Source organism: Lissotriton vulgaris, chromosome 7 (assembly GCF_964263255.1).
Source record: "Lissotriton vulgaris chromosome 7, aLisVul1.2, whole genome shotgun sequence".
Classification (NCBI taxonomy): domain Eukaryota; kingdom Metazoa; phylum Chordata; class Amphibia; order Caudata; family Salamandridae; genus Lissotriton; species Lissotriton vulgaris.
The window spans coordinates 316,463,623-316,490,134 of NC_141695.1; the positions used below are offsets into that span (position 1 = coordinate 316,463,623).

Below are 26,512 nucleotides of genomic sequence, written 5' to 3' on the forward strand. Positions count from 1 at the left end.
ATTTTGCTTAATTTTAGATGAATCGAAAATATTCGAATTTGAGGAGTTGATATTTCATTTTCTATCTACGGTACTGAGCCATACTGTACCTTTGCTCATTTGTATTGAGATGTTAAGTATTCATTTAGTTTAAGCTTACATTCTTTTGTTAGCTTACGTTGCTTGTACAACCTTTGTACCTTCGCCCCTTTGATATTACATCTTTTTTCCAGTGCATATATGTTCTTTCTTTCTTCTGCCTTTCTGCTTCTGCCATCTTCTGTTTCATCTTATCCATTTTTTCAATTAAAGGAGGGAGGTGTGTTATATCCTGCTCTTCCTCTCTCTTTGTCCTTTCTTAGTGTTGGTGTCTGCTTGTCTATGTGATGTCTCTGTGATGTCATCCAGGATTCTACCTGTTGCTGTTCAAGGGATTTATCAGTTACCTGGAGGCTGAGCAGGAAGTTATCTGCTCCAGGTGGGGTTTCTTACCATATTACATTCCTACCTGAATGCTGTACCTTCTATCTAATCTCAAGAATAAATATACTACATGTACATTACAACAAGGACCCTTCATCTTTATTTTACTGAATTTAACACACAGTCACACAGTCTTCATTGCTGCAGCACCCACAAATGCTGAAGAAACTATTCACTGTCCTCAACTGCAAATCACAAAAGCCTTGGCATCCAACCAGCTGAAAGATGCAACTCACCTTTGTTGTTGGAAGTCAATAGAGTACTGCACGGATAAAGAGCACTTACCATTGCGTGGAAGACATTGTCCAGCAGTCGATTCAGGTACAGATCACTGGAGTCTACCTCTGATGACATCACAATCAGGTTGATGCTGCAAAGATGAAAGGAAAAACACAGCATAGGTCTTTTACAATAGTGGCTGTAGTGGGATGACTGGCTTGGATGCTCCAAGTCTGTCCCTGTCCACGCCTTGCTCGGGAGTGGACAGTCCATGCAAAGGAACCAGCTTTCATGCTTGGTGGCACGGGGAGCTTTACAGAGGGAAGAGGGAGCTTCACTGAAGCCCCCAGGCTCATGGCTGGACCGGTAGAAGCCTCACCTGCCGTGCTCCCAGACTCCCGCTACTTGGAGGCTCTTACTTTTAAGAGGTCATTACTTAAACCTAATCATAGAGCTTCATTTCGGCTATTCTTAATGAAAATCTTTAGCATGCTTTAACAAAGTAAATTCTACTTATTTAAATAATATATCCCTTTTGGATTGTCATGTATTCAGTAAAATACTTCTGAAAGAGAACATGCCAGAGGGCACAAGAGTAGTGGGACAGAGCAGTGCAGGGAGTTAAGATGTGTGTGAGACGAGCAGCACCAGAGCTACATCTGAGGAAGGAGCAATGGGAGACGGCAACCCCAGCGCAGAAAGCTACGCAGTGTGAAAGCGGGGATCAGCACACGTGGAGGCGCATATGGGAACATGCCAGGAGGAATCAATGGAGGACTGATAGCAGTGAAGGATCAGCACATGGTGAACGGTGGTAGGGGTCACCCTGGTGCATGGAGGTAAGCAATATCAAAGCTCAGCAGCACACGAGGGAGCTGTGCAGGCAGAGCAGTCTGACAGCAACCCCTAAAGGAGGAAGCAGCCAGGAGGGGGCAGTGCTGGAAGGAGCCAAGGAAGGAGTACTGCAGGAGCAAGAAGTCATTCATTGAGCAGTACAGGATGGCGCTCTCTGGAAGACCACAGTGCTCTATGGCCACCACCCCGAGGTGGATATCCCGGGAGGAAGCAGAGCTGATGGATCACTGGCCTTCAATGGTGAACGAGAACAGCACAGCTGCAGAGGAGGCAACAAGTTAGAGAACACTACAAGAGGGAGCAATGGAAGAAAGCAGGCCAACAGGGGGCACAGCTGGAGGGGAGCAGCCTTGAAGGGAACTGTACAGAAGACGCTGAACATGATAAACTAGTGCAGTGCTTGAGAGCCACAGCCCCAGAAGGGAGAAGGTCTGGAGTAGAGCAGCACAGGGGGTGGGGAGGTGGGGGGGGGGTTGGGGGTTTGCAAGTACCGGGGGGAGAAGCACACGTGGTAGCTGGGTAAGAGAGCAGCCCAGGATGGAGATCCCTGGAATGGCCAGGAGGGAGCAGTGTTGAGCAGTACTACCCAGAATGCAGCACTCTAAAGAAGGCCAGCACACAATGGCCTACTGTAAAAAGTGCAACTGAGGGCAGAGCCTTAGAGCACAGAGCTGGAAAGGAGAAGCCTAGAAGGGAGCAGGTAGGAGAGAGCAGTGCAGGAGAGAGATGAACCATGATGAACAGGGCAGTGCTTGAAGACAACTAGCTGAGGAGGAAGCAGGGTGGGATGGACACTAGGCTAGCACTGAACAGCAGACTAGGTGGGGATTCTAAAAGCTAGATTGGAATAAGGGATTGAACGGAACCCGCTCACACACTCACCTCTCGTGGAAAGACTTCCATACCACCCTGGTGTTCTCAGTGCTGGTGGCCGTCAGCAGGACCTCCTGGTTATTACCGAACATGTGCACGCCATTTAAGGCACCAATGACTGAGAAGGGGAGCTGTGGACCAAGAGCCGATTGTTATGAACACAGCCCCACAAGTCAGCATAGAACTGAGAAGAATTAGAAGCAGAGCATCACCAATGCCAAGCCACAGACAGTGCATGGCATCAACAATGACATTAGACAGAGACAGTTTAGGCACACATTGGTCTCGGGCATCTGCAACTGTATGGTACAAAGTAGGCCCAGGGCATTAGCAATGTCATTGCGCAAGGGTCATCCCAGAGCATTAGCAAAGCATAAAGCGGACAAGGCATCTACAGTAGAAGTGGGCGAGCCGCTCAAAGATCAAGCAAGGCTTGAACCGGAAGTCTGGCTCTGGCTCAGCTTGAGGTCCCATTGGAACATTAAGCCCATAAAGTGCTGACATTTTAAATGGTTTCTGCCCGCCACCCTCGCTTTACCCACATGCACTAAAAGAGGAGAACAAAGCATTATTATTTGTGGTAAAATAGAGAGACAAATAACCCATTTGGTGGCTGATTTACAAAGTGAAACCAGAAAGCCTGGATTAATCACAGCTTCTACGTTTAACCAAGTTATGTGATGTTATTTAAATATTGCTCTAGCTTTAAGAATCTGGGTAAAATACAAAGTTCACATGACAGCTGTCTTGCCTCATATTTCACTAATGGCACCATCGCCAGGGTGGTGGGCAGGCATGGATCTGAGTTCATGTTTAACAACTATCCCTCTTAATGAGCGCAGTGTTAAAACATGATGTATTAATGTCAATGCTTACATATGTTAAAGAAATGCACTTTTTAAATACATTTTGAAGAGACTTTATCATGTTTCACGAGATGTTTTGTTGTATAATTTACATGGCAAAAAATTTCAGGGCTCAGTTTGTGTATAGGCTCCAAGAGCCAAGCCAGACTCTTGGCTCGGGTTGCCCTAATAATTTGTTGGCTCGCCACCTCTAATCAGTAGTGGTATTGGCACAGCATAGAGGAAATGCATTGGCTCAGTAGTGACAGAGAAGAAATGGTTGGGTACCAGTAGAGGCACAGCAAAGATGTCAGGGCATGACAAGCACCATGCAGGAACATCATGGCCCAGAAGGGGTCAGGGCATAAAAAATTGTGGGATATCAGTGGCAGTATGCCACAAAGTGGACGGAGAGCACTGGAATGACACAAAGGGACAACAGGAATAAAGAGGATCCCTGGAATGCACAATTCATTCACTCCTTCATACTAGAAGTAATCACTGGTCATGAACTAATTTATACCGTTCACAGACTTATTTTTATTTAAAAAAACATAAATAGATAAAACACAATGCATTACATAATAAATTTTATCATTAAAAACAAGGAGAATAACATTCCATACAGTAAATAAAAAACAAAATTGCAAATTAATTCATCAATGTCTACACATAAGTCAACACAAAGAGTAACACATTTGAAGATCTTAGAAATGCTCTTCTTTCTTAAATAGAAATGTCCTTAAAATGCATTGAACCAATCCTTTTCTTGTATACAGGAAGGATACATGATTATAACCCCAAGGGACTTCGATTTTGTCCTGAGGAAGGTGTGCCGATATCCACAGGCAGAGACACCGAAACGCGTCGACGCTTTTTTCTCCTGTCTATAGAATTCAAGCCCAGTAAATCTCTGGTATAAAATCAAAAGTCAAAAACGAGATTTGTTCTAAAAACATCAAAAGGGCTTCATGAATCTAATAATTAGTACCAAAAACGGTTGCTTGTGACTCTTGGGGGTTTCAGTTTAGATTCACATGAGCGGCATTATTTTCCTTAGATTCAATTGTGATTAATGTGGTTAGGATTTGTTGACATCTTCAAATGTGTTACTCTTTGTGTTGACTTATGTGTAGACATTGATGAATTAATTTGCAATTTTGTTTTTTATTTACTGTATGGAATGTTATTCTCCTTGTTTTTAATGATAAAATGTATTATGTAATGCATTGTGTTTTATCTATTTATGTTTTTTTAAATAAAAATAAGTCTGTGAATGGTATAAATTAGTTCATGACCAGTGATTACTTCTAGTATGAAGGAGTGAATGAATTGTGCTTTCCAGGGATCCTCTTTATTCCTGTTGTCCATAGCACCCTGTTCCCTGGAACTTGTGGTGTCTTCTCTCTTTTTGATGACACAAAGGGAACCACAGCACTATCATGGCATAAATACCCACAGAATCACCATGGCATTTGAGGGCTCGAGGCTTTGACACCGAGGGGTGTGAAGGGAAATAGTGTATCAGAAGCAAATGGCATGGCACAATGGTTGTTTAAGGAACCCAGAGGTGACCCGGATATTACCCACTGCACATCAACAGTGGCATGGTGCAGAGGAGTTTTGTGTCCTCCGCATGGCATACAGTAGGTAATCAGAGTGCATTAGCAGGATTGGGCATGGCTAGAGTCCAGTGCATCAGGAGCTGATATCAGCAGCAACAGAGAGCTCAGAGTACAACTAGCAGATGCATTAGAGGAAGCATGGTACAGAAGGATGGTGCGGGAGGGGGTAATGCAGCAGCATTGCACAAAAGAGACCCAATAAATCAAAACTGTCACAGATGATGCCAATGGATGTCCCCATCAGGCAAAACAGAAAGTACTATTAAGACATTATGCAGATTCCCCTTGTATTTATTTGTGAGTATCCCTTATTGGTAATCAACCTGCACCCAAGAGTAGCGTACACGCCTATTTCTATTCTTTATTATTCCCCTACGCGAAACTCACAGTTCACGTCCTACTTGGCCTTTGCACTACAGATAGCCACTAATGTAAAATCTTGTTTGTATTTCAAAACGAAAGGTAAAATCAAACGTCTTCCATTATCAGCCTATAAATTACTGCTGGAAATGCAGATTTTTTCCCCATTTCGGTTATCGTTCATCTGTGTACGTGGGCTTGCCAAATATTTAGCACTTACACTACAGTCCATTCAGAATGCTGGTGTGTGTCTTCTTTTTAGGTCTCACCTACACGCAGCTTTTAGCTCTCTGTTGTCAAAGGACTTCTTGTGGACCACAGATCAAAAGAATTACAGTGGGTTTAGAGCCATCCCATTGCTTACCATGGGTTGGATACTTGTCCCTCCCATTTGCTAGGACCTCATTCTATAGTTTATCATCTTCTGCTTGTATTTGTCCCTCCCCTTAAGCATATCTTCTTTATCATCGATTTGATAGCACGACTTCCACTGCTCGCAATCAGGAACTCATTTTTCATTTTCTTTGAGCACTTCATTAGAGCGCATATGTTTCTTGCTCACTGCCCCGTGTGCTGCTTCCCCTCCCACAAAAACCCACCCGCCAACCACCTCTGGTGCTCTCCGTGCTGCTCCTTTTTAGTCACACCTCCAGCTCGTTCATTCTTTTGCCTTCTGGGTTGTTTTTTTCTCCCTCCACCTCAAGCTCCTCCATTGCTCCCTCTGCCCCTTTTCCTCTGCTTCCACTCGTCCCTCTCCACAATTCGGTCTCCTCCCATTGGTTACTGTTGCTCATCACCCCTCCTGATACACATTTTTGTGTTCATTTTTTTCAGGGGTCTGACAGCTTCCACTTGCAGCCAGACTGCTCCATTAAAAAAAAAAGCGTTTACCCAATTCATGTTTTACTTGCGGCTCTAAGTGGCATCTGAATCTTGAAATAAGAGAATGAATAAAATATCGCCCACGTCTCTCGGGGTGTGCGCGCACGAGTAGCCATGCAGGCATGCACATACAGAATGAGGCGCGCGCCAGCGGATGGCGCTCCCACTTTATAGGTTTTGTTTTTAAATGCTATTCTTATTTGGCACCCTGCGAATCCTCCTTGAGCTCATCTTATGTTCCTTGTGATTCTCTATGCTCTGCTTCCTTATGACTGATGTCTAAACCGAGTCCTCCTTGTGCCTCATTCTGATTTCATTCTTTTGAGCTCCTAACTCCTTGGTAATGGAGTCACCTTTGTTTGGTAGTACGATCTTCCTCTTTTTTGCTTTAAATTCAAAGCACTATTGAAACAGCTCTTGCTATCAGTTGTAGCATGGCTGTTGCCAATCGTTTTTTATTAACTTGCTCTACTACTCGCTGCATTGTTAGGTGGTTTAGAGAAAACATTTTAATAACAAGTAAAAATATAAAATACATACATGTGGTGGGCAAACTATACAGGACTGAATTTATACATTAATAACATTATAGCACTGATGGTGATACTTCTAATAAAACACATTACACAGGAGGAAAATCCGCTGGCAGGAGAGTTATTTACATATTTACATTAAAGGTGAGTGTCTCAAACATAGTGTGGTGGAGGCATCCACAGAGTTAGTCCAAAAAGCTGGAAGAATCAGATCTTTGAGGGAACTCATCCAGACCTCTGAATGGAGCAAACTGGCCAACCAATACCGTTTTGTCGCCCATTGGGGAAGCGAAGGTGTGTCGGAGCCTGCTCGGGTTCAGGCAGTAGGGCGAGTAGCTTGTATGTGGCCTGGTCTTAGCAGAAAGCTACCGATTAGCTGTCTGCACAACAAGGTGGCTGTGTCGGTGGCAGGTTAAAAAAGCTTCTTGTGGTCATATGTATATTTTTAAATGTATGTTTGGGATGTTTCATCAGCAAGCTATTACGGAAGCCCAATTTGTTAAAGACTACGTCGTTTCTCGAGCTGTCCATTTCCAAAGGGAGAGGCTGATGGATTTTTCATGTTAAACAAGAGGGTGTGGTGGAGGCAGTGCAGGATTCATACTGTACATAACATGTACCCTCATATCTGGCGTAGTGGGAGGATGTCAAGAGGAAAAGAGACGAGAAGGGTATGGAGAGTCCAATACTTGGATCAAGGAAGTACATTTATTCGAGGTTTTCTATAGCACGGACCACATCACAGACAACAAAGCACTTTACCCAAACAAGATGACATCAATACTCAATATAGAGATATGTACAGAGTACAAACTGCAGACTAGATTCACATATGAGAGTAGTCTGTGAGATATAGTCAAGTGATAACAATACTATGACTTAGATCAGAAAGCATCCTTTTCCAGAAGGAAAGGGTGCTGACACTTGGAGAGAAACTTTCTTTTAGGTTTTGAGAACTTTAGCATGAGAGATCAGAACGCATCCAATGTCCGATGGCTGTGATGCATTTGGAAAATTTGGATTGCAGCTACGGCATGATAGTCGGGAATCCGGACATTATTTCAGTGTCTTCAGCATGATGATGATGAAACGACAAAGAAAAATAGAAATTCCCCAGTATATGTAGTGTAAAGGAGAACTGTAGCGGTCCAAGGACAGACCCCTGAGGTACGCTGACTGCTTTGGGAGACAGAGAAAATGAGAGGACACCAGCAGAGAGAAAAATAGTGATTAGTAGAAAGGGAGCAATTCTATAGCTTTTCCAAAGCTATCCGGGAAGCAGGAAAGATCATCAACAGCACTGCAGAGTGGTTCATACAGAAGGATGTGGTGAGTGGAAGGGATACTGTTGGAGACACCTGTAAGTGGCAGAAGGCAAATTGCAACGGAGAGTGGGATAGCACTAAAGGAAGGTAGTTGGTATACTTGATGGTAAGTGAACAAGAGGAGAGGGGGGATTCAGTTCAAAAGCACAAGTACTGCGAGACTCTTTGAGGATAGTTTTTGAATTTGCCACTTGGATATTTTGCTTGGGCATGCACAGAGTATTAAATATGGTGGTGGGTGGCAGAATTTAGACAGATATGTGAATCAGAGAGTAGTCCGAACAGGAAGGAATGAGATTAGACGCAATGGGAATTAATGAGAGATCTAGTGGTTTAGTGTGTGACATGAGAGTGAAAGTTGGAGAGCAGGTGATCACACAAAAAAAGAAATGCCACAACTTCCCCCATTTCAGAACATCAAGTTTAAAGTTGAAATACTATGATGGGCTCCAAGTTGGAGCTACGTAAAGGATGGAGTCAAGATCAAAGAAAGAGGTACATGTTTCCATGAGGACAGTAAGGGTTCATAATGTAGAGTTAGAGAGGGGGGAATGATGTATGATGATAAAGTGCTCCATGTAAGGTAAGCAGCTTTCAGAGAGTGGGCACAGTATGAAGATCATATATTTGTTTTGGAGTATCCCACTCATTAATTTAAAACATCCTTCTCAGTTTCGGAGACAGAATAGACCCAGTCTAAGCATATCACACCATGGTTGGGATACCTGCGTCACAGCCATATTATGCATGAAGAATCACAGTGTATATTGCTGGTTTGTCAAAGACATCAGCAAACCCACGATACACAGCAAGAACCTTGGACAAGCTGGCCAAAGCACTGGGTTGTTCTTTTTCAGCAAGGGCAAGTGCTTCTTCTTCAATGAGATCAGAGGAGGAAAGCAATATTTTAAACAGGAGTAAGAGCACCAATGAATAGAGTGCTAGACCTATTTATGCATGGGGTAGGTTATTTCTTCATCTGTGGATACAAACTATCTTTGAATAATATGGTGGAGCAATAAATACTTAAAGAGACACTGTGCTTAAGCTTCCCAAAGGTGACATTCAAAGATCGTTTTAGAACATTTGCAGGGTCAGATGATTTCCAGTCTGCACCATATCTGCCAGTTAATTCACCTTTTGCCTTTTCAGACCAAGTTCTATGTATGTACATACCGGGAGCCTCAAAATTCACGAAGGCAGGAACCTGACCCAACTTTCCAGTGTTGGGGAGCATAATTATCTTTTGGGCACGCACATAAACCTGACACAGCAGGATCTCCAGGCAACATAAGTAGGAGAGTAGGGTCTGCTTCTTATAGTTCCCTCCACTTTTTGCTGATGTTTCACTGTTGTTGACTCAGACTGGCTGGGATCCCGCTATCCAGTTCCCCACACTAGCGGCTTTCTCTCTAAATTGATTGCATGTACTTTAGGTACACTCCAGATTGGATTCTGGGGTACCCTCATAAGTCCATAGTATATGGTATACTATGTACCTAGGGCATAGGTACCCCAGAGGCCTCCCAGGGGCTGCAGCATGTATTGTGCCACCCCTGAGAGACCACTCAAACTGACATCACAGGCCTGCTACTGCAGCTTGTGTAAGGTGGTGCATGCACCCCTTACTTAGATACAGGTCTACTATATCTACCTTACATCACTGCACATATAAACCTATCGGTCACCCCTATGGCAGGCCTTATCAATCCTGAAGGCAGGGTGCCGGGTTTTATGTGAGAGGTGCTCATGCATGAACAGAGCCCCTCTGCAGCCTTCGGAACCTATTCTCTGGGGTTGTTCTGTGATGCAGCCAACCATATACTCTTAAGTGCATTATAACCTCACGCTAAATGCTAACTTTAAAACGGCTGCTTAGACACATGTCGAGTTTGGTGTCAAACACCTTGGAATCATCCCTCCAGCCAGCAAAAGGCCGGCGAGGTATGATTACACCCTCTTAGAGGGAGAAATATTACAACACCGGTACACCCGGTACCAGCTTTCTCGACCCTGGCATCACAAGACGGATGCTGCCAGCCACAGACGAGTCTGCCTTCCTGCTGCTGGACGAAACTCCAGCAAGGGAAGGCTTGACAATAGGGTTCCTGTCACAGGGAGGTGTAACCACCTCCCAGACAGGCTTTAGTGTACTGGGACTGGGTGGGTGCACTCTCAGAGTGCTTTGATGTCTGCACTGGGGGCACATTTGGTGTCCCTGTGCACAATCCAGCTTAAACCGGGTGCGGAGCCATTTGCTCCTGCTCTGGCGCAAAACTGGACAAAGGACATGGGTGTAGCCACCCCTCTGTCCTTACCCTCCCATAGGTGGCTCCCAAGAGTTTGTCCTATCCCTTCCTTGGGTATAAAGTCGGAACCCCTGACTACAGGACTTTAGATTTTACCTGGCTAAACTCTGCTACAGAAACCAGGTAATTCGACGATCTGCACAATGCTGGACGGCTGAAAAATCTCCCTTGCAGTAAAGGAGTTACTTCCCTGCTGAGCAGGCACCGAAAAGCATCTGACCGGTTTGCATCTCCGAAGCTACTGAGGGCTCAGAAGACTTCTGCAACACAGGAGGTGGGTTCCCGTGGTCTCTGAGATTGAGCTGCGCTCTCAGCTATACTGAGGCCCGAGTCCCTCGTGGGGACCGTGCAACCCGAACCCCTAGGCACGGTGTACTTTTGCAGCAGCATATGCTTTTCGGCGACCTGAGGCTGTGCTTTGGGCTACTTGTAGTACTGAACCCAAGCAGTGTTTCCACCGAAAGTTTCCGGCCTACACTCCACGAGTGTTCAGTGGGCTGGTATTTTGCGATTCCTCTTGAGGTCCCTTCGCGATCCATGGTCCTTTGGCCTATGGGTCCCTGTGAAGGTAACTTTGACTTTCCGTGTGCTTAACTGGTTGCTCCAGACGTGCCCTGACTCTCCATTGCTTGGAGAGTCCCCAGGACCTTGCTGGTTCTCACCGGAGCCGATTACCTCTGACAGCGTGGGTTGCAGTTGCCAAGGCTTGTTGGTGTTCCATTCGAACACTGACCCCCCTACCCAGCACTCGACATCCTTCGTAGGACAGCTCACCTCTGGACTTTGGTTGTCCTCGACATCTCCTGGTCCCCGTGGCTGCAGAGTCAAGCATCGCGTCACCTCACCTGAAGCACCCGACATTGGTGGGCATTCGTCATCAGAGCCCCTGGTCACTCTGAAGTGACCCAGACTCTGTCCCATCTGCTTTCAGGTTCTTCTCATCTCCGATCCAGGCTTGGATCAAACCGGAAAGCTTTCCTCTTCACTGCAGCAACACTTTTCAGCATCACGCCATTGAAATCGACGAAGATCCCGACATCACTTGACACCTATGCACCCGGCTTCCCTGGGTTAGGTAACACGAGAACTTCGGTGCTCACAAGGGTGCTGGCCTTAAAACCTTCTATGTTTGAAAGGTTTTGCTCAAAGTCCTCTCCGAAGGGTCCTTAATCTTTAAAATTCCAACCGCTACTTTCCCATAGAGTTGTACGGAGCTCGCCCCTGTGTTCTCACACTGCACCAGTCCTCCGTGGGTCCCCTGTGTCACTACCATGGGTGGTTCCTTGGGGTCCCAGTGATTCTACGTGCTCTAGGCACTGTGTCAAGTCAAGTTGTGGTTGTTATACCACTTTCTTAGTATATGGCCTGCTGTGTATTGTGCGATTTACTGTAGTACTAGTCATTTTATATTATGTGCTTTGTTCTCTAATCTCATAAAGAGGTTAGTAGAGAGTGTTGAGTAATAAGTACATATATTTTATATATTCCTTGTGTGGTTCTCCTTTCATTTGGTCACTCAGCAGGTTCTGATCCGGTAAAACAAGCTGCTTTACATTCCTTCGAGACTTAGCCTGAAGGCTGCTCTCCATAGCTACCACTAGGTTAGCTTTCAATAACAGTTGTCTTTCACTTAATCATCAATAAGGGTTGTTTGGACTGGTACAAGGTGCCCACTTTAATTAGTGGTCAGCATATACCAGGCCAACTTCTCACAACATGTTGGTCTACCTATTCACAAATGTCCATGTTCCCACATCTATATTTTTTGGGTGCAGGAACACCAACATGGTTTTATCAGCCTGGAAAAGGCAATCTGTAAAATAAAGTGAGGATTAGGCAGGGGCTGCGGGCACAAGCAAAGCTTGGCCCCTGCCTGACCCACTCCTGCGGCCCTTAGGCAGCATGGACTACTCAACTCTGCCAGCCCACAGTTTCCCCAGCTCGCTGACAGTCTTCAGACCCCTGGGACTCACTACGCCTCTTGCTTTCACTTAACCACCTGCTCTGGAACTTAAGTGTCCCAGAATCAGGAATCTCCATGCAAAAAAGAACCTTGTAATTCTTGGTCCACATCTTATTCCCTGCCAGGGACAAAAACATGTACAATTACCGGTCAGAATCAGTTATTCCAGGCCCGATAATTTTAGTAATCATGCAACTCATAATAGGGAACAAGGCTGCGAAACCTACGTTACTGGTACTTATCTATTGCTCAGGATGTTGTATCCCTCCTTCGTCATAAGTAATGGGTTCGTTACCCTGATTTCTGAAAAAATCATGTGGAGCTGTTCAAAATAGTGAGATGATTCAACAGTTAAAAATTTCGTAACCTGTTACAGACCGCTAGGTACTACTGACACTTTTCTCCACCAGTAGTTGAGGAAGCTCATGTATGCTACTGGATTCTGCTCATAGTCTTCGTCTGGGTGGTTTTAATGTCTGATGGCACTGCTTTTCTGACTCGGATACGCTTGCCTTTAATACAATAGTTTTAACAATTGAACACAAGGTTATTTCCTCTGTCCATCACATATTATGTTTATTGTTTGGACTTGATCCTTTGTATGGCAGAAAGTAGTCACTTTATCCAAGTCCTTCCAGTTCCTTGGACAGATCAGTTTGTGCAACACTTCCTGACTAGGTGACCACTTCTCAGAGTTTCCAAAACCAATAGGGGCATCTCTCAAAAAGGTTTTTAGTCAAAGCGTAAAATAACCGGCAGCATTCTATGATGTACTACAAAGTAGTCCTAGGAACCTTGATATTTCACTCACTTGTGTTGATCAGTTACATTGGAAAACGAAGTGACATCTGGGCACCTGTTTGCTCAAGGAGGAACCAGCTTATTGGTGATAGCAGCAGAAAAAAATGTTATGTGGGCACCAAGAGTGTCTGTGAAGGTCCTCTAACAGTAACACTGCCCAGGATAACTAGAAAATTGCATGCCGCAGCTATTTGAAGATAGTTTTATGGCAAAAACAAAAATAATTATCTTCCTAAGTGGACTCTATTCACAATACATAAATAAATTACGATAACTGTTTGAAGCGGTTCAGTATATATTTTTAACTCTGCTCACAAGTAAAGAGAAAACCATTGCTTCTTTGGATTGCACTAAGTTGTACAATTCTTTCTGTCCGTCCAACTTGCACTTTTAGTTGGAACGTCCTACTCAGGATGCTGCTATCGGGAGTTCTCAAGCGCTCAGTTCAATTTTCAGGAAGTTCCCAATAAGCATTGCATGAACAGGTTACAATTTCTAAAACCAGCACGCAAGGCGACAGCTTAATGGTTCCCACTGGAGAAACGCATGCATAACTGTAAGTCTTGAAACTTCAGCCATTGCCCATCTTCTCTTTAATCAGGCCAGTGTGACTCATTTACAAAACACCATGGGTCTGTCAGTTTTGAACACTTGCCACTCAAATGCTGGGTAGAAGATACTTGAAACCAGCCACAGAGGAATATGAGCAATATCAAATCCAGAATACACATTAGTCTAGTATCAACAGTAACATGGCATTGACACATCACTCATGAATGTATAGGATGTCTTACATGGCACAAACTAAGGAGAACTTTCTGTACTAATTATTTTGGACCCCTCATCAGCATTTGGAATATGCATCGCCCATATAAGATTATTACTCATGGAGTAACATAGGGTTCAGCATTATCACCAGCTATATTCAATATCTATATTTGACCCCTGTTAGAATAGTCAAGAGCTGAAGGCTTGAACGTTATATGCCGATAATATAAAAAGTGTTCTTCATGTTAACCGACCAACTAAGGATTTGTGGCCATTGCATCAAGTTTATGAAAAACTGCTGAACTTGTTGGCGTGGCTGAAACTAAATGTGGATAGAACTGAGGTAGGTTATCCAACTTCGCATCCAAACACTTACTGTCTACCTGGCCACTCTGCTTGCAATCTCTAATGGTACAATGGGTTCTTACTACTTTTAAATACAAAGTTAAAGACCCCAGATTTGTGTGGAATTCAGATAGGAGTATAATTCCACAAATTGATATCGTGATCAGAGATGGGCAGTATGAGCTATGTCATCTACTAAGAGTATTCCATTTTCTACCTAACGAGTCTTGCAAGATATGGTGAGAGCCTAGCCAAATTCAAAACTAGAGTATGGAAACACCTTTTGAACTGGTCTTCTCCACTCACAGGTACAGACTACAGAACACCTTCAATATGAAGCAAGCCGTTTTAGGTCTCGCCTCAGAGTGCATGCGCTGTCACTGCAAGATCTTTTGTTCCTTAAAAAAATTAAAATCTAAAAAGGGCTTAGAGACCCCACCTATTACTTACCATTCGTTGGCTTCCTAGTCACTCTTATTTCTTTTGTTTTCATTGTTCAGTGGCACGTGGTTTCCTTTACGCTGGTCTCCCGTATTCTCAGGTACAGTGGACAGCATTTTCAATATGAAGTAGCTTTTAGGTCTTGCCTGAGACAGTGCATGCAGTGTCACTGCGAGGTCGACTGTTCTTTTATTAAGCAATACAAGCAAGAAGGCAACACCAGGGAAGAGCACCAGTGGAATCCAGTGGTGAACCTAACAAATAAGCAGTTGAGTGAGGTACAAATACAGGCTCTAAATAAAGGACTCAGATATGTACCGACCCCTGTTTTAGACAAGCTCAAGTTACACTGAGAACTTCTAGAATTCTTTAGGAGAATTAGACTTGGGGCATTCGTCCATGATAAAGAGGACACCACTGACACGGGAGACACAGGGCTACAGAAAAAGTCTACTTTTAACCCACAGACATCAGCAATTCCCATTTAAATGTTTGCTTTTGAGCAAGCAGTTCTTAAGGAAATTTATCTGATCAGGGCGCCCAAACAAAGTTCCAAAATATGTCCAAAAATGAGAGAAAAAGAACTAAGGGAACTAAGTGGGGACGAAGAGATAGTGTTTAAACCGGCAGACAAAGGGGGTGCTGTCGTTCTGCAGATGAGCAAGCATGCTTATAACGCCTAGAAGACAAAAGGAATTATCAGAAGATCAATTTCGATCCAACACCCAGGCTCACTGATGAAATTGGCAATATGGTGGAGGAAGCGGAAGCAGGGGGATGGATATCGGAATGGGAAACAGGATTTTCTAAGCAGTAAAGATCCGGTCACACGTACTTCTATACCATCCACAAAATCCATAAGAACAGGAGACCACCCCAAGACCACCCTATTGTGTCAGGCATTGGGTCCGTTTTAAAACTTTTCTCACAGTTCTGTCACGCATTATTAAGAGCCCTAGTCCAGAAGACTCACATATATTTAGAGTACACAAAAGAATTGGCAGATTTGATACAGATAAGAATTTACTGGTAAACTTGGGGAAATAGCCTTCCTCAAAAGGAGACCCTATACGTCCTAGAAGACATTTTTTTTCCAGAGAAACCTCGACATACAATATACCACAGCAAAGTGTCCTGGAGTGTGCAAGGATGGCTTTGGTAGAAAACCTTTTTGAATCAGAAGGCACTCGCTATAAACAGATACACGGAACAATGATGGCGAGTACCTTTGCCCCGAGCGCGGAAGGGCTTTATGCATACAACTTTGAAAGGAAATTCGGGTGAAGCAAAGTTAACCATTTCTAGAATGGAATCCTTATCTGGAAGAGATATATCAACAACATTTTCCTGGTCAGGGAGGGTGAACGGGACTCTATGACACCTTTTTTCCCCTGGCTGGATAACCAGGATCGTTTTTTGAAATTCATGAATACAGTTAGTAGTTTCAAAGTAAAGTTTTTGGACGCGAATATCTGTACAGAAGAAAGGGGTCTGTATACAATTACACATCACAAACCAACTGACAAAAATAACATACGTATATTTGACAGTTTTCACCCTCGACCATTGAGAGAAAATTTACTACATGACCAGTTCCCAAGGCTAAGAAGAAATTGCACAAGAGTAATAGATTACAAGAGACAATCCGAGGAACTGGTGAACACATTAAGGCTAAGGAAGCACATAAGGAAAACACAAAAGAAAGTGAAACACCAGAACAGGAACACTCTGTTGGAGACAGTAAGGAAGGAAAAGAAAGAAGCGGGACTCATTTACCTAAGAACGTATAATAAACCGTTGAATCAAGAGGCAAGAGTCACCCAAAAATATTGGTATCTCTTGGACACAGGTTCCCTAAAGTTTTATCCCCCCCCCTTTTCACATAGGAGGAGTAGGAACCTAACAGATATATTGGTACAAATGCGAAATAACCCTGAGCATAAACATCAGAGCCTTACACAGACAATTTGGGCCCTACCAAGGTTTACCGGGCATTTTCCATGTGGTCAATGCAGTGTGTGTGTTTTAACAACATCACTGGACCTTAATTTAGGAACACTTTGGTTTTTGAGAAGACACAAGAACTGCAAATAGAGATATGTGGGGATGACATGTAGAAAAGTTGAGGTTAGAATAGGGAAGCACAGGAGTAATTTGAAGTGCAGGAACAATACAAAAAAATGGCCATCCACTATATTATCAACGGCCATAAACTGAAAGACCTGAAGTGGATTGTACAGCAACAACTTGAGGAGGGTACACGGCATCCCAGCAAAATACTCTTTTGTGGAGGGAACAATGCTGGGTGTTCCACTTACATTCCCACTTAGAAGGGTTAAATAACAACATCACCTGGACACAAATGAAAACGTGAACTTTTGTCGCTGGAAGTTTATAGGTTTGGGAGACACTGTGTCAAGATTCTCTGTCTGACACACAAAAATATGTATGGAAAAGGCCCGGCGACTGCTTTGAAGGGCAGAGCCAGTTCAGGGAGCCCTTGGCTCATGTTCTGGCGCAAAACTGGACAAAGGACATGGGAACAATATTCCCCTCAGTCCAACCCCCTCCTCTGGGAGGGACCCTTGAATCGTCCCAACCCTTTCCCTAGGGTACTTAAGGGCTTACCTGTGAGTGGTTCTTCAGATTTGTCGTGGGACAAGATGCAAACTCAAAACCACTTCAAATTCAACCGTCTGGGCACATTGGACTTCACCTGGAACAGAGACTGCACCAAGGAAAGACTGCTGCTGCTCCTGGTCTCGCTGTTCTGCAAGTCTTCTTCGTCATCTGTGCCTGTGCTTTATCCAGGTTCCTCTCTAGGCGTCTGGGCATTAAAGACACCCAAAGGAATCTCTCTTGGAGTGAAGGAGTCATTCCCCTGCATTGGTAGGCACCGAAATGAAGCTGACCGGTCTGCTATCAGCGTCGACTTGCTGTTGCCATGGCTTGTTGACTCTGTCCTCCAGAGATCTTCGGCTACAAGAAGGCCCAGTCTCCATGATCTCCTCCTGCCAAGATCTTCTTCCTCACCACATCCTCTGCACTGTGGGCATGCATCTATGATCAGCTGCTTGTGTCCTCTTGCAACTCCTGTGCTTTCGGCCAGTCGGTCCTCTTGAGGGTCTGACTCTCCTGCATTTGGCGAGTCCCTTGGACTTTGCTGGTCCCAAAGTTGAACCTTATTCATTTACCACATATGTTGCTGCTGCAAAGGCTTGTTGGTGCTCCCGCAGGACACCGACCCCCTGGTTCTTGACTCTCAAAGTGGGTCATCTGGTCTTTCACAGCATTGCCTGGTCCTCACAGCTGCAGCGACAAGGTCACCGTCATCATTCCTGCATCTTCCTCATCGGTGGTCATTGGTATTCCGTGCCTCCTGGTCACTTCCAAGTGGAATAGGCTCTGTCCCCTCTGCTTGCACGTACTTCTCTTTGAGAATCCATCCTTGGATTCCTCCAGACTCTTCCACCTTCTATGCCAGTGGCACCTTTCCTGAAGTCCTCCATTGTGGTCTATGGCGGTTTCCGACATTACTTTGCACCCGGCTTCCCTGGTGTTGGTATCCAGGTTCCTGTGGTATCCACGGGTGGGATGACTCTCCAACCTTCTGTCTTCCACAGGTTTTTTTCAGAGTCCTCTGGGAAGGGTCTTTCTTCTTGAAAACTGCAACAGCGACTTTCCCATTGACTTGCATTGAGTATACAGCTGTGTTTCCACACTGCACACAGCCTCTGTGGGGTGCCTGGGTACTTACCTCAGGTGGTTCCTTGTGTCCCAACTCTTCTGAGTCTTCTGTTCCAAGTCACGACTTCTGTCACAGTTTGCATTCCACTTCTTTAGTATATGGTTTGGTCTCCCCCTGGAGACCACTGTGTAGTTGTGCTTACTTATCCGTTTACCTTTGAAATATTGTATGTAATGTGTTGATATCTCCGGGTAGGAGATATACCAATGTGTTAGTGAGTGTGTATAATCAATATACTTATTTTTATAAACTACACTGTGTGGTTCTTTTTTGCTTAACCTATACTATATGATTAGTTCTGGAAAACAAGCTGCTTAACACTCTTTCTGGACTAAGCCTGAAGGCTGCTCTCCACAGCTACCACTTAAGAGATCTTTCTATGGTTGTCTAAGACCACTAAAATCACCATAAGCAGAGCTCGAAAATTCCACTCGACCGCTCGCATAGTCGAGCTAAATTTAACAAGGTCGAGCTGTTTTTAGGTCCTACTCGCCCTTTCTGGCGAGTAGGAAACAAACCAACTTTTGTCCTCTGTCAGTGAAAACGCAACAAATGTGACAAGATAACCAAATTTAAAGGCATTTTTATTGCTCACAAAGTTAATGAGCAATAAAGATGCCTTTAAATCTTGTTATCTTGTCACATTTGCTCCGCTTTCAGAGATGGAGGTCAAGTAGGTTGCAGTTAGGTCAAGGACATTTTTTAAGGTACTAGTCCTGCAGGACTAGTACCATTTTTTGTATTTTTCGAGCCCTGATAAGGGTTGTCAGGATTAGTGCAGGATGCGTCACTTAAATAAGTGTGCACCATACATTAAGCCAGCCTCCTACAAAGATATATTGTGCAGACTTCGTCTGCCTCAGCGGCTACCACTCGTTTGCTCAACTTTTCCTATCTTCATCCTAGCTGCCAAGTTTCCAGATTGCTTATGTGTGACATTTCCATGTGTTCAGTGTACTTATGAGCCAATCAATCAGGATTTATAAAGAATGGCTAATCACCCGATAGGGTATCCAGGCACTTGCGGTCCCAGAGGCTTATTCGAACAGCCAGGTCTTGAGGGCCTTTTGGAATTCTGGAACTGAGGTGATTGTCCGGAGGTGCGTGGTGAGGCTGTTTCAGGTCTTTGCTCTGATGTGGGAACAGGAGCATCCTCCATTTCTGCTTCACTTGATGGGGAGGGGGGTGGGGGGAGTATGGGCATGCGAAAGGGAGGTGGAGTGGAGTTTTCTCAATGGTTGGTGGAACTTCAGGCAGTGGTTAAAGTTTGCAGGTTCTTGGTTGTGTTGAGCCTTGTGTGCATGGGTCAGCAGTTTGAAATGGCATATCTTTTGTACAGGGAACCAGTGGCGTTTGCGGAGGTGGGGTGTGGTGTGGGTTCATCGGGGAAGGCCAAGGATGAGTCTGGCTGCGGTGTTTTGTATGGTCTGAAGTCTCCGTAGGAGGTGTGCGGTTGTTTCTACGTAGAGGGCTTTGCTGTAGTCCCGTCGGCTGGTGATGAGGGTCTGTATCACAGTGCATCTCAAGTGTAGGGGTAGCCACATGAAGATCTTACAGAGCATGCGCAAAGGGAGGAAGCAGAAGGAGGAGACAGCGTTGATCTGTGATTTCATAGTGCGCTTGTTGTCAATGATGATTCCAAGGTTTCAAGCATGGTCTGAGGGAGCGGGTGCGGGTCCTAGATCTAATGGCCACCAGGAGTCATTCCCTGTTTTGCCACTGTTGCCAAAGATCAGTACTTCTGTCTTGTCTGTATTCAGCTGCAAGCATTTGTTCTTCATCCAGTCTATGGCGTTTGTCATGCATCTCTGGCAATTGGTTCTGGTGGTGGTGATAAGGTCGTTGGTTAGTGTTGTTGGTTAGTGAAAGGATGAGTTTGGTGTCGTCTGCGTAGGAAATTATGTAGACACCACTGAATCATACGATGTTGTTCAGCTGGGTCATATATGCGTTGAGGAGCTTGGGGCTGAGAGAATGAGCCCAGAGTGACATTCAGTGGTCAAATGTGTGACTTTTTAGGTCTTGCCTATTAATCCCACAAGGGATAATAGACGAGAGCATAATGGGCAAACCAGGCTCTGAAACCATCGCGGATTTCGGACAGTTTGTGTGGTGCACTCGTGCGGAAAGCGCATCCACATCAAAGCCATCAGCCTCCCTCCCACAAGCATCTGAAGCTTCCCCCAGCGTGCGCTTGGCCTCAGGCTGTTTCACTTTCACGGCCGCGAGGCCGTGCTTCAAAGGGATCCGCTCCCCCGCCCCCTGCTTCACACTTTAAAGGAATGCTCTCCCCCGCCCCCTACAGCAATGCCAAGAGCTTGTTTTTCTTTTGCTCTTACATTCTCTTTATGCTCAATATTGAGTCCATTGACATTAATGCAGCTTTCTGTGATATCCTGTCATTGTCCACTCTTTTAATGTTTGTATTATCAATAAATTGTAGGAATTATTTTTACATACGTGAATCTTGTTATGATTTTAATTGTCTAGCTCAGTCTATTTAGTTCTGTTCAAGGGAATCTCTCCTTTTTGTCGGTTGGTTAACCCCATTTCCCTTGACTGTTGTTAAGGGGTAACTCTCACATTTACCTCTATTCTTGCTTTCGTTACCATGGTTCCTATGTTACTGCCAACCTATGGTGGTTGCCTCCTTTCTCGTCTTCCCCTCTTTCTAGACCGGCTACCCCTCACATGTACTGCTCACCTCCCCTTCTCTCTGATTCTCGCCTTACTTCACTTATATTTGTCACTTGCTGTTTTCCCCTAGTCCGTGCTTTCCCCTCTATCCTGGCTCACCCTCACTTTCTTTCTCATGCACCGACTGTGAATCCATCCCCTCCCCCTAGCCCACCCTTCTCGGGCCTTTATCTCTCTGGACCTCTCTGTCCAGCACCGGTTCCTCGCTCCAATTCTGACTGAACATGCCCTGCCTTCTTTGTCACTGGTTCCTCTTTCTCTCATGAGCGCGCAGATACACTTTATCACTGCCTCCACCTTGCTCGCTCTCCAATATTCCGTAGCTTCTCGTTCTTTCTTATCAAGGTGAAAAAAGGCAGCGCCTGGAGGCGATTCAGTTCGCAACACGTACTTAAAGAGCAAGCAGCAACAACAACACATACGGACGCCGCACAATATCTTGTGCTTCCCAGTTCCAAGGTCGTCATCTTGCGGCCGTCTTCTCTGTGCAGCCATTCTTTCCATCTGTACTGTTGAATGTCTGTCAGACCACAGGCATTTTCATGCCCTCCGAGCCAGGGCTGGGCCTGTTGCTTCTCTGCCTGGCGGCTGCCCATACCGTCTGTTAATGTGATATGCTTTCTGAGCAATAATCCCCTGGCCCAGCCGTGGCCCTTTTTTGAACGCTTGTTCACCTTCTGACCGACCTAATTCAATGGTATATTTGCACCAGTACATGTTTTTTTAAAGGGGCGATTACAAAATGTGGCAAGTGTTTTAAAGGCTTTGCAAAACCCTGGATAGTTTGCATATTTTACGAGGAAACAATGTCATTTGTAAACAACTTTCGAAGTTTGATTTGTGTTTCAATGGCAGTTTTACCTGCCTGCTCGGTTATCCTTTGCTGTGTAGTGCTGTCTTTCTATGCACTACTTGATTTACTACTGTCGTTATTCTGCTAATCTTCAAAAGTTTCACAGTTGATGTATTGTGCCCTTCAGTATTTCATGCTGCTGAAGTCGATAAGATGGTAGGGGGACCAGGCCTACAGATTTTGAACGGCTGCTGCAGCATTTTCTACTTCTGCCCAGGGAACCGAACAAAAAAGGAAATACTTGCACCTGTCCTGCTTTTTAGAGAGGTGGAAATAAAAAAGGTTCAGAGTGTTTTTTTTTAATGCTTTTTGGAGAGAAAAAAAAAGGATAACTCTCTCCCCTCTTCCCTCTCTCCTCAACCTCCCCCCTCCCTTTTAGAATTTTTTTTAGTACTTTTGTTACGGGTTTCAAACATTACACACTACACTAGCTAATGGTCTCTCTCCTTCTCTGTTTTCTCTATCTAATTCTGGTAGTACTTACATAACTTTATTTAGAAGTTTTAAAATGAAGGCAGATTCGACAGTCCGCTCCTACCAGCCCTTTTCAAGAATTATTTACAACGGGTCACACTATCACAAAAGATTCTTTGGAGCGCTTATTTACAGTGTATTAATGCGTCATGTAGTGTGTGATATTTTTTTTTTAAGAATTGGACTCAAATCCCAAACATGTGCTTTCATGGTATTTCATGCTGCTGAAGTCGAGAAGATGGGAGGATGACCAGGCCAACAGATTTCGAACGGCGGCTGCTGCATTTTCTAATTCTGCCCAGGGAACCAAAACAAAGGAAATACTTACGCCTGTCCTGGTTTTTATAAAGGTGCAAATAAAAAAAAATAATAATTAAAAAAAAAGAAGGTTGAGAGATTTTTTTTTAAAAGGCTTTTTGAAAAGTGAAAAATAACTCTTCCCCCCTCCCTCCTCAACCTCCCCTCCTCTCTCTCTTCTCACTCACCCCTCACTCTCTCCCCTTTCTCCCCTCGCCTCTCACCTCTACACTCCATCTCTCCAATCCCCCTCTCTCTCCCCTTTCTCCCCTCGCCTCTCACCTCTACACTCCCACTCCAATTCCCCTCTCTCTCCCCGTTCTCCCCTCGCCTCTCACCTCTACACTCCCTCTCTCCAATCCCCTCTCTCTCCCCAACTCACCCCTCTCCCCCACCTCTCTCCCCCACTCTGCCCTCCCTCTCCCCCCCACTCACCCCTCTCTCACCCCCACTCTGCCCTCTACCCACCACTCTGCCCTCTCCCCACCACTCTGCCCTCTCCCCACCACTCTCTCCCCATAACAACTCTCTTCTGTCTCATCCCACCTCACCAGTATGCACTCTCACCACTCTCCCCTCCCCTCTTTTTCTCCCTCTCTCCTCACTCTCCCATCACTTACCCTCCCCCTCTATCCCCACCCTACCCTCACTCTACCCTCCCTTTCCCCTCCCTCTCACCACCCTCTCTCCACCCTCTCACCACTCTCCCTACTCTTCCCTCTCCTGTCTCCTCTCTCTCTCTCCCCCCTCTCCTCACTCTCCCCTTCCCTCTACCATCTCCCATCTCTCTCCACACTCTCCCTTCTCTCCTCTCTTCTCTCCCCTCTCTCCTCTCTCTCCCCTCTCTCCTCCCTTTCTCCCCTCTTTCCTCACTCTCTCTTCTCTCCCCTCCCCTCTCCCTCCTGAAGGTACACACAATTGTCAATGAGCACCAACACAGCATCATTTATACCATTTCGGAATTAGTCAACACCACTAGAGCATCACTCAGCACACCAAATCATTAAACAGCATAATTCACCACCACTACACCATCTTTGATCACCAGCACTGCATTAGGCATTACTAATACAGCATAAATCTGCAGAACTCACACTACAATTATAATATGCCCCTCAAGCAGGACCCAAATTCACCACCAAAGCATCACTGAACGCCACAGCATCACTCGTCACCACCACCACATCACTCTGCGCCACCACAGCATCAATCTGTGCAACCATTCATCAACAACTGGTTCAAATATGTTCTCTCAATGTTTCAAGCTTTATTACAAATGTCACAAAAATATGTTAATATTTCACTTCTGTTCTTGGATTTTCGTCACAATAAAATACACTGAACATAATCTTCATAAGTTATTTACAAAAGTTTAAGCTATTGCCATTATAAATTACAATAAATGTTATTTAAGTATTAATAATTTTAAAAAAAGCCAATGTTATTTGTTATATCAATACATGTAAGTCACGAAAATATAACACATTGCATTACAAATGCTATAAGTGTCACATTTGCAAAAGTTATAACTAGTGCCATTGTAAATGACAAAGCTATTAATTTCGCAATTTTTAAAACCAACACATTAATAACAAATTTGACATTTACAATACCAATAGCTCAAACTTTCTTAATGCGAGACCTATTGCATTGCAAATGTTTGTTTTGTTATTACAGCAGTGCCTCATGGTACTTGAAGTCGGATGAGCAGTAATGCATTTTAGTGCTGTGATGCAGCCACCAGCACTAGGATGCATTAGTCTAATGCCCGTTGCGCGCTACTTGGCGGGGCTGCTTCATCCTCCAGCTTGCTGGTTGTCACCTACCATCTTTAGTTTGAGCCATGGCAGGTTTACAAGTAGGGAGACCATATGGATGCCTCCATATCACTTGGACACCACTTTTCCATTTGCTGGACTTTGCTTTTACATATCATTGCTATCTGGGAGTTGTAGTCTGTGCTTGAAATGGAAAAATAGAAGTGCAGGAACTCTGTGCCAGAGGACCTGCTTGTTTCTGAGAAGTGCCGGTAATCTCCAATTAAAAGTATTACGTTTTTCTTGAGACGTGTAGGTACTCTCCTTCTCAAAATAAAAAAGTGCAGATACTCGTACAGGTCCATTTAAAGCATTGGTTGTAGTCTTAGTTAAGTTTAATTGAATTGGACAAACACGCCTGAACTGCTGCATAAGTAGACTGAAATCTTGGCAGGTATGAATGCCGAGTTGAGCAAGAGTTTAAAAAAAAGTCCCCTATGTCATATGCCTATTCAGACTGCCCGGACTTTTAATCAACAGCAAGCTCTTCTTGTTGGGAATTTAGAGCGCTCAATATACAAGTCCCAGAATGCAAAATACTGATAACTTAAAGAACAGCTCAGTCGCTGGCGGGGTCACACACATCAATGGGGTGCATGCACGCATCACATAATAAAAAAAATAGTAAGTCAGAACAATGTATTCTAATTACACTTTTTCTAATAAAGGAGCATGCCGTAAATTAACACGGAACCTTTCAGCCACTGCAACATTAACATCTAAATATTTTTTAAAAACACACAGACCAAAATATGGCATTAAGCATTTGCACTTAATTTCCCGATTATGCCATAGACTGGGCCGAGGCTGCCACCATACTTCGAGTAGTGGTATTATACATGAACATGTCTCGCCGATAACAAGAGCAGCCGTAGCACCTCTAGTCACAGATCATTATAAAGAGTCGCTGTACGACGGTCACGGCAAACAGTGGAGATAAAAGAAGGACTGGGAGGTTTGGGCGCTAGTCTATGGCTCGCTTCATAGATGCACGACGGCCTGTCTACTCACCTGCCGGCCGCTCCCTCCCCTGCTGCGGCTGTACAGCGGTACTCCGCTACTAGCAGTCAAGCATATCAGCGACAGCCCCACGCCACCGCTGTCCTCCATTCTATAAATGGGTTCTCCTGCAAAACCTCGCTGCCATCTTGCAAACGCAGAGCTTGCCGGGAAGGGCGGGACGCTGTGTCTAAGCAACCGCAGAGCAGCCAGCCGGGAGCGGCTCTGGGGCTGTTAGAACTCGAGGACAAAACCTGAGACCGACCTCAAAATGAATTGAAACGTGACCAACTCCCACCTCAGCCTCTAAGCCAGCTTTGTGCTACTGTACGCACTTAGCAGTATGCGGTATGCTTCCTAGCGCAGAGGTTGAAAATGAGGGTAATTAAGAAATATAATGTTAGTTTTTTTGAGGTAATTGGACGGAAGGCGTGGGTGGGTAGTAGGTGCATGGTGTGTTAGCTACAGATGTTGCAGCTTCTGTGAACCGAGGCCACGCCTATAAGCACTATTTATATATACATATATATGCAATAAGCAGAGTCCCCTGTTATGGCCGTTATAAGTGAGGTGGGCGAGCCAACAAATTATCAGCTGGCTTGGTTCTAGGCCGTGCTGTACTCTGGAGTTGGTACTTTCGCCTTAAATGAGGACACTGGACTCTGGTTCTGTGGGCAGGGGTCGTTTATTAAACAAGTATATAAGATCAGGAAGAGCGCCGGGCGTCTTATCCCAAATGCGCTCCGACTCCGAGCCGCTCTGATTGCCGAACCGCCGTTGGCGCATGCGCACTTTACTTCGTGCTCTAGTTCCGGCGTGCTGCGTCACGCGCACCCCTGGGGAACTAGAGCGCTAACACTACATATCTCCCCTTTTTATACAACATTTTAATACAGTTCAATCCTCCTCTTATTCAAAGTCTCTGAGATGTGCAGGTCTGACTACCACTCTTCCAGCACGTGTGCGTCTTACCGGTGTGGAGGCTTCTCGGACACCTTCCGGTGCGGGACTCACCGCTTCT

At 44.9% G+C, this 26,512-nt stretch overlaps 1 protein-coding gene across 1 annotated transcript in view; it reads right to left on the bottom strand.

Annotated features, from left to right (window-relative positions):
- The window catches only part of FUZ (fuzzy planar cell polarity protein), a 118,554-nt gene extending 92,894 nt beyond the window's left edge, over positions 1-25,660 (bottom strand). Inside the window, exons 1-3 of the mRNA XM_086930143.1 lie at positions 25,504-25,660; positions 2,419-2,540; positions 748-832 (exon numbers count right to left, since the gene is read on the bottom strand). Coding sequence (XP_086786269.1) covers positions 748-832; positions 2,419-2,540; positions 25,504-25,602 — 306 coding nt within the window. The 5' untranslated portion in view covers positions 25,603-25,660. The remainder of the gene's footprint in view (positions 1-747; positions 833-2,418; positions 2,541-25,503) is intronic.
- Between the last annotated feature and the right edge of the window lie 852 nt (positions 25,661-26,512).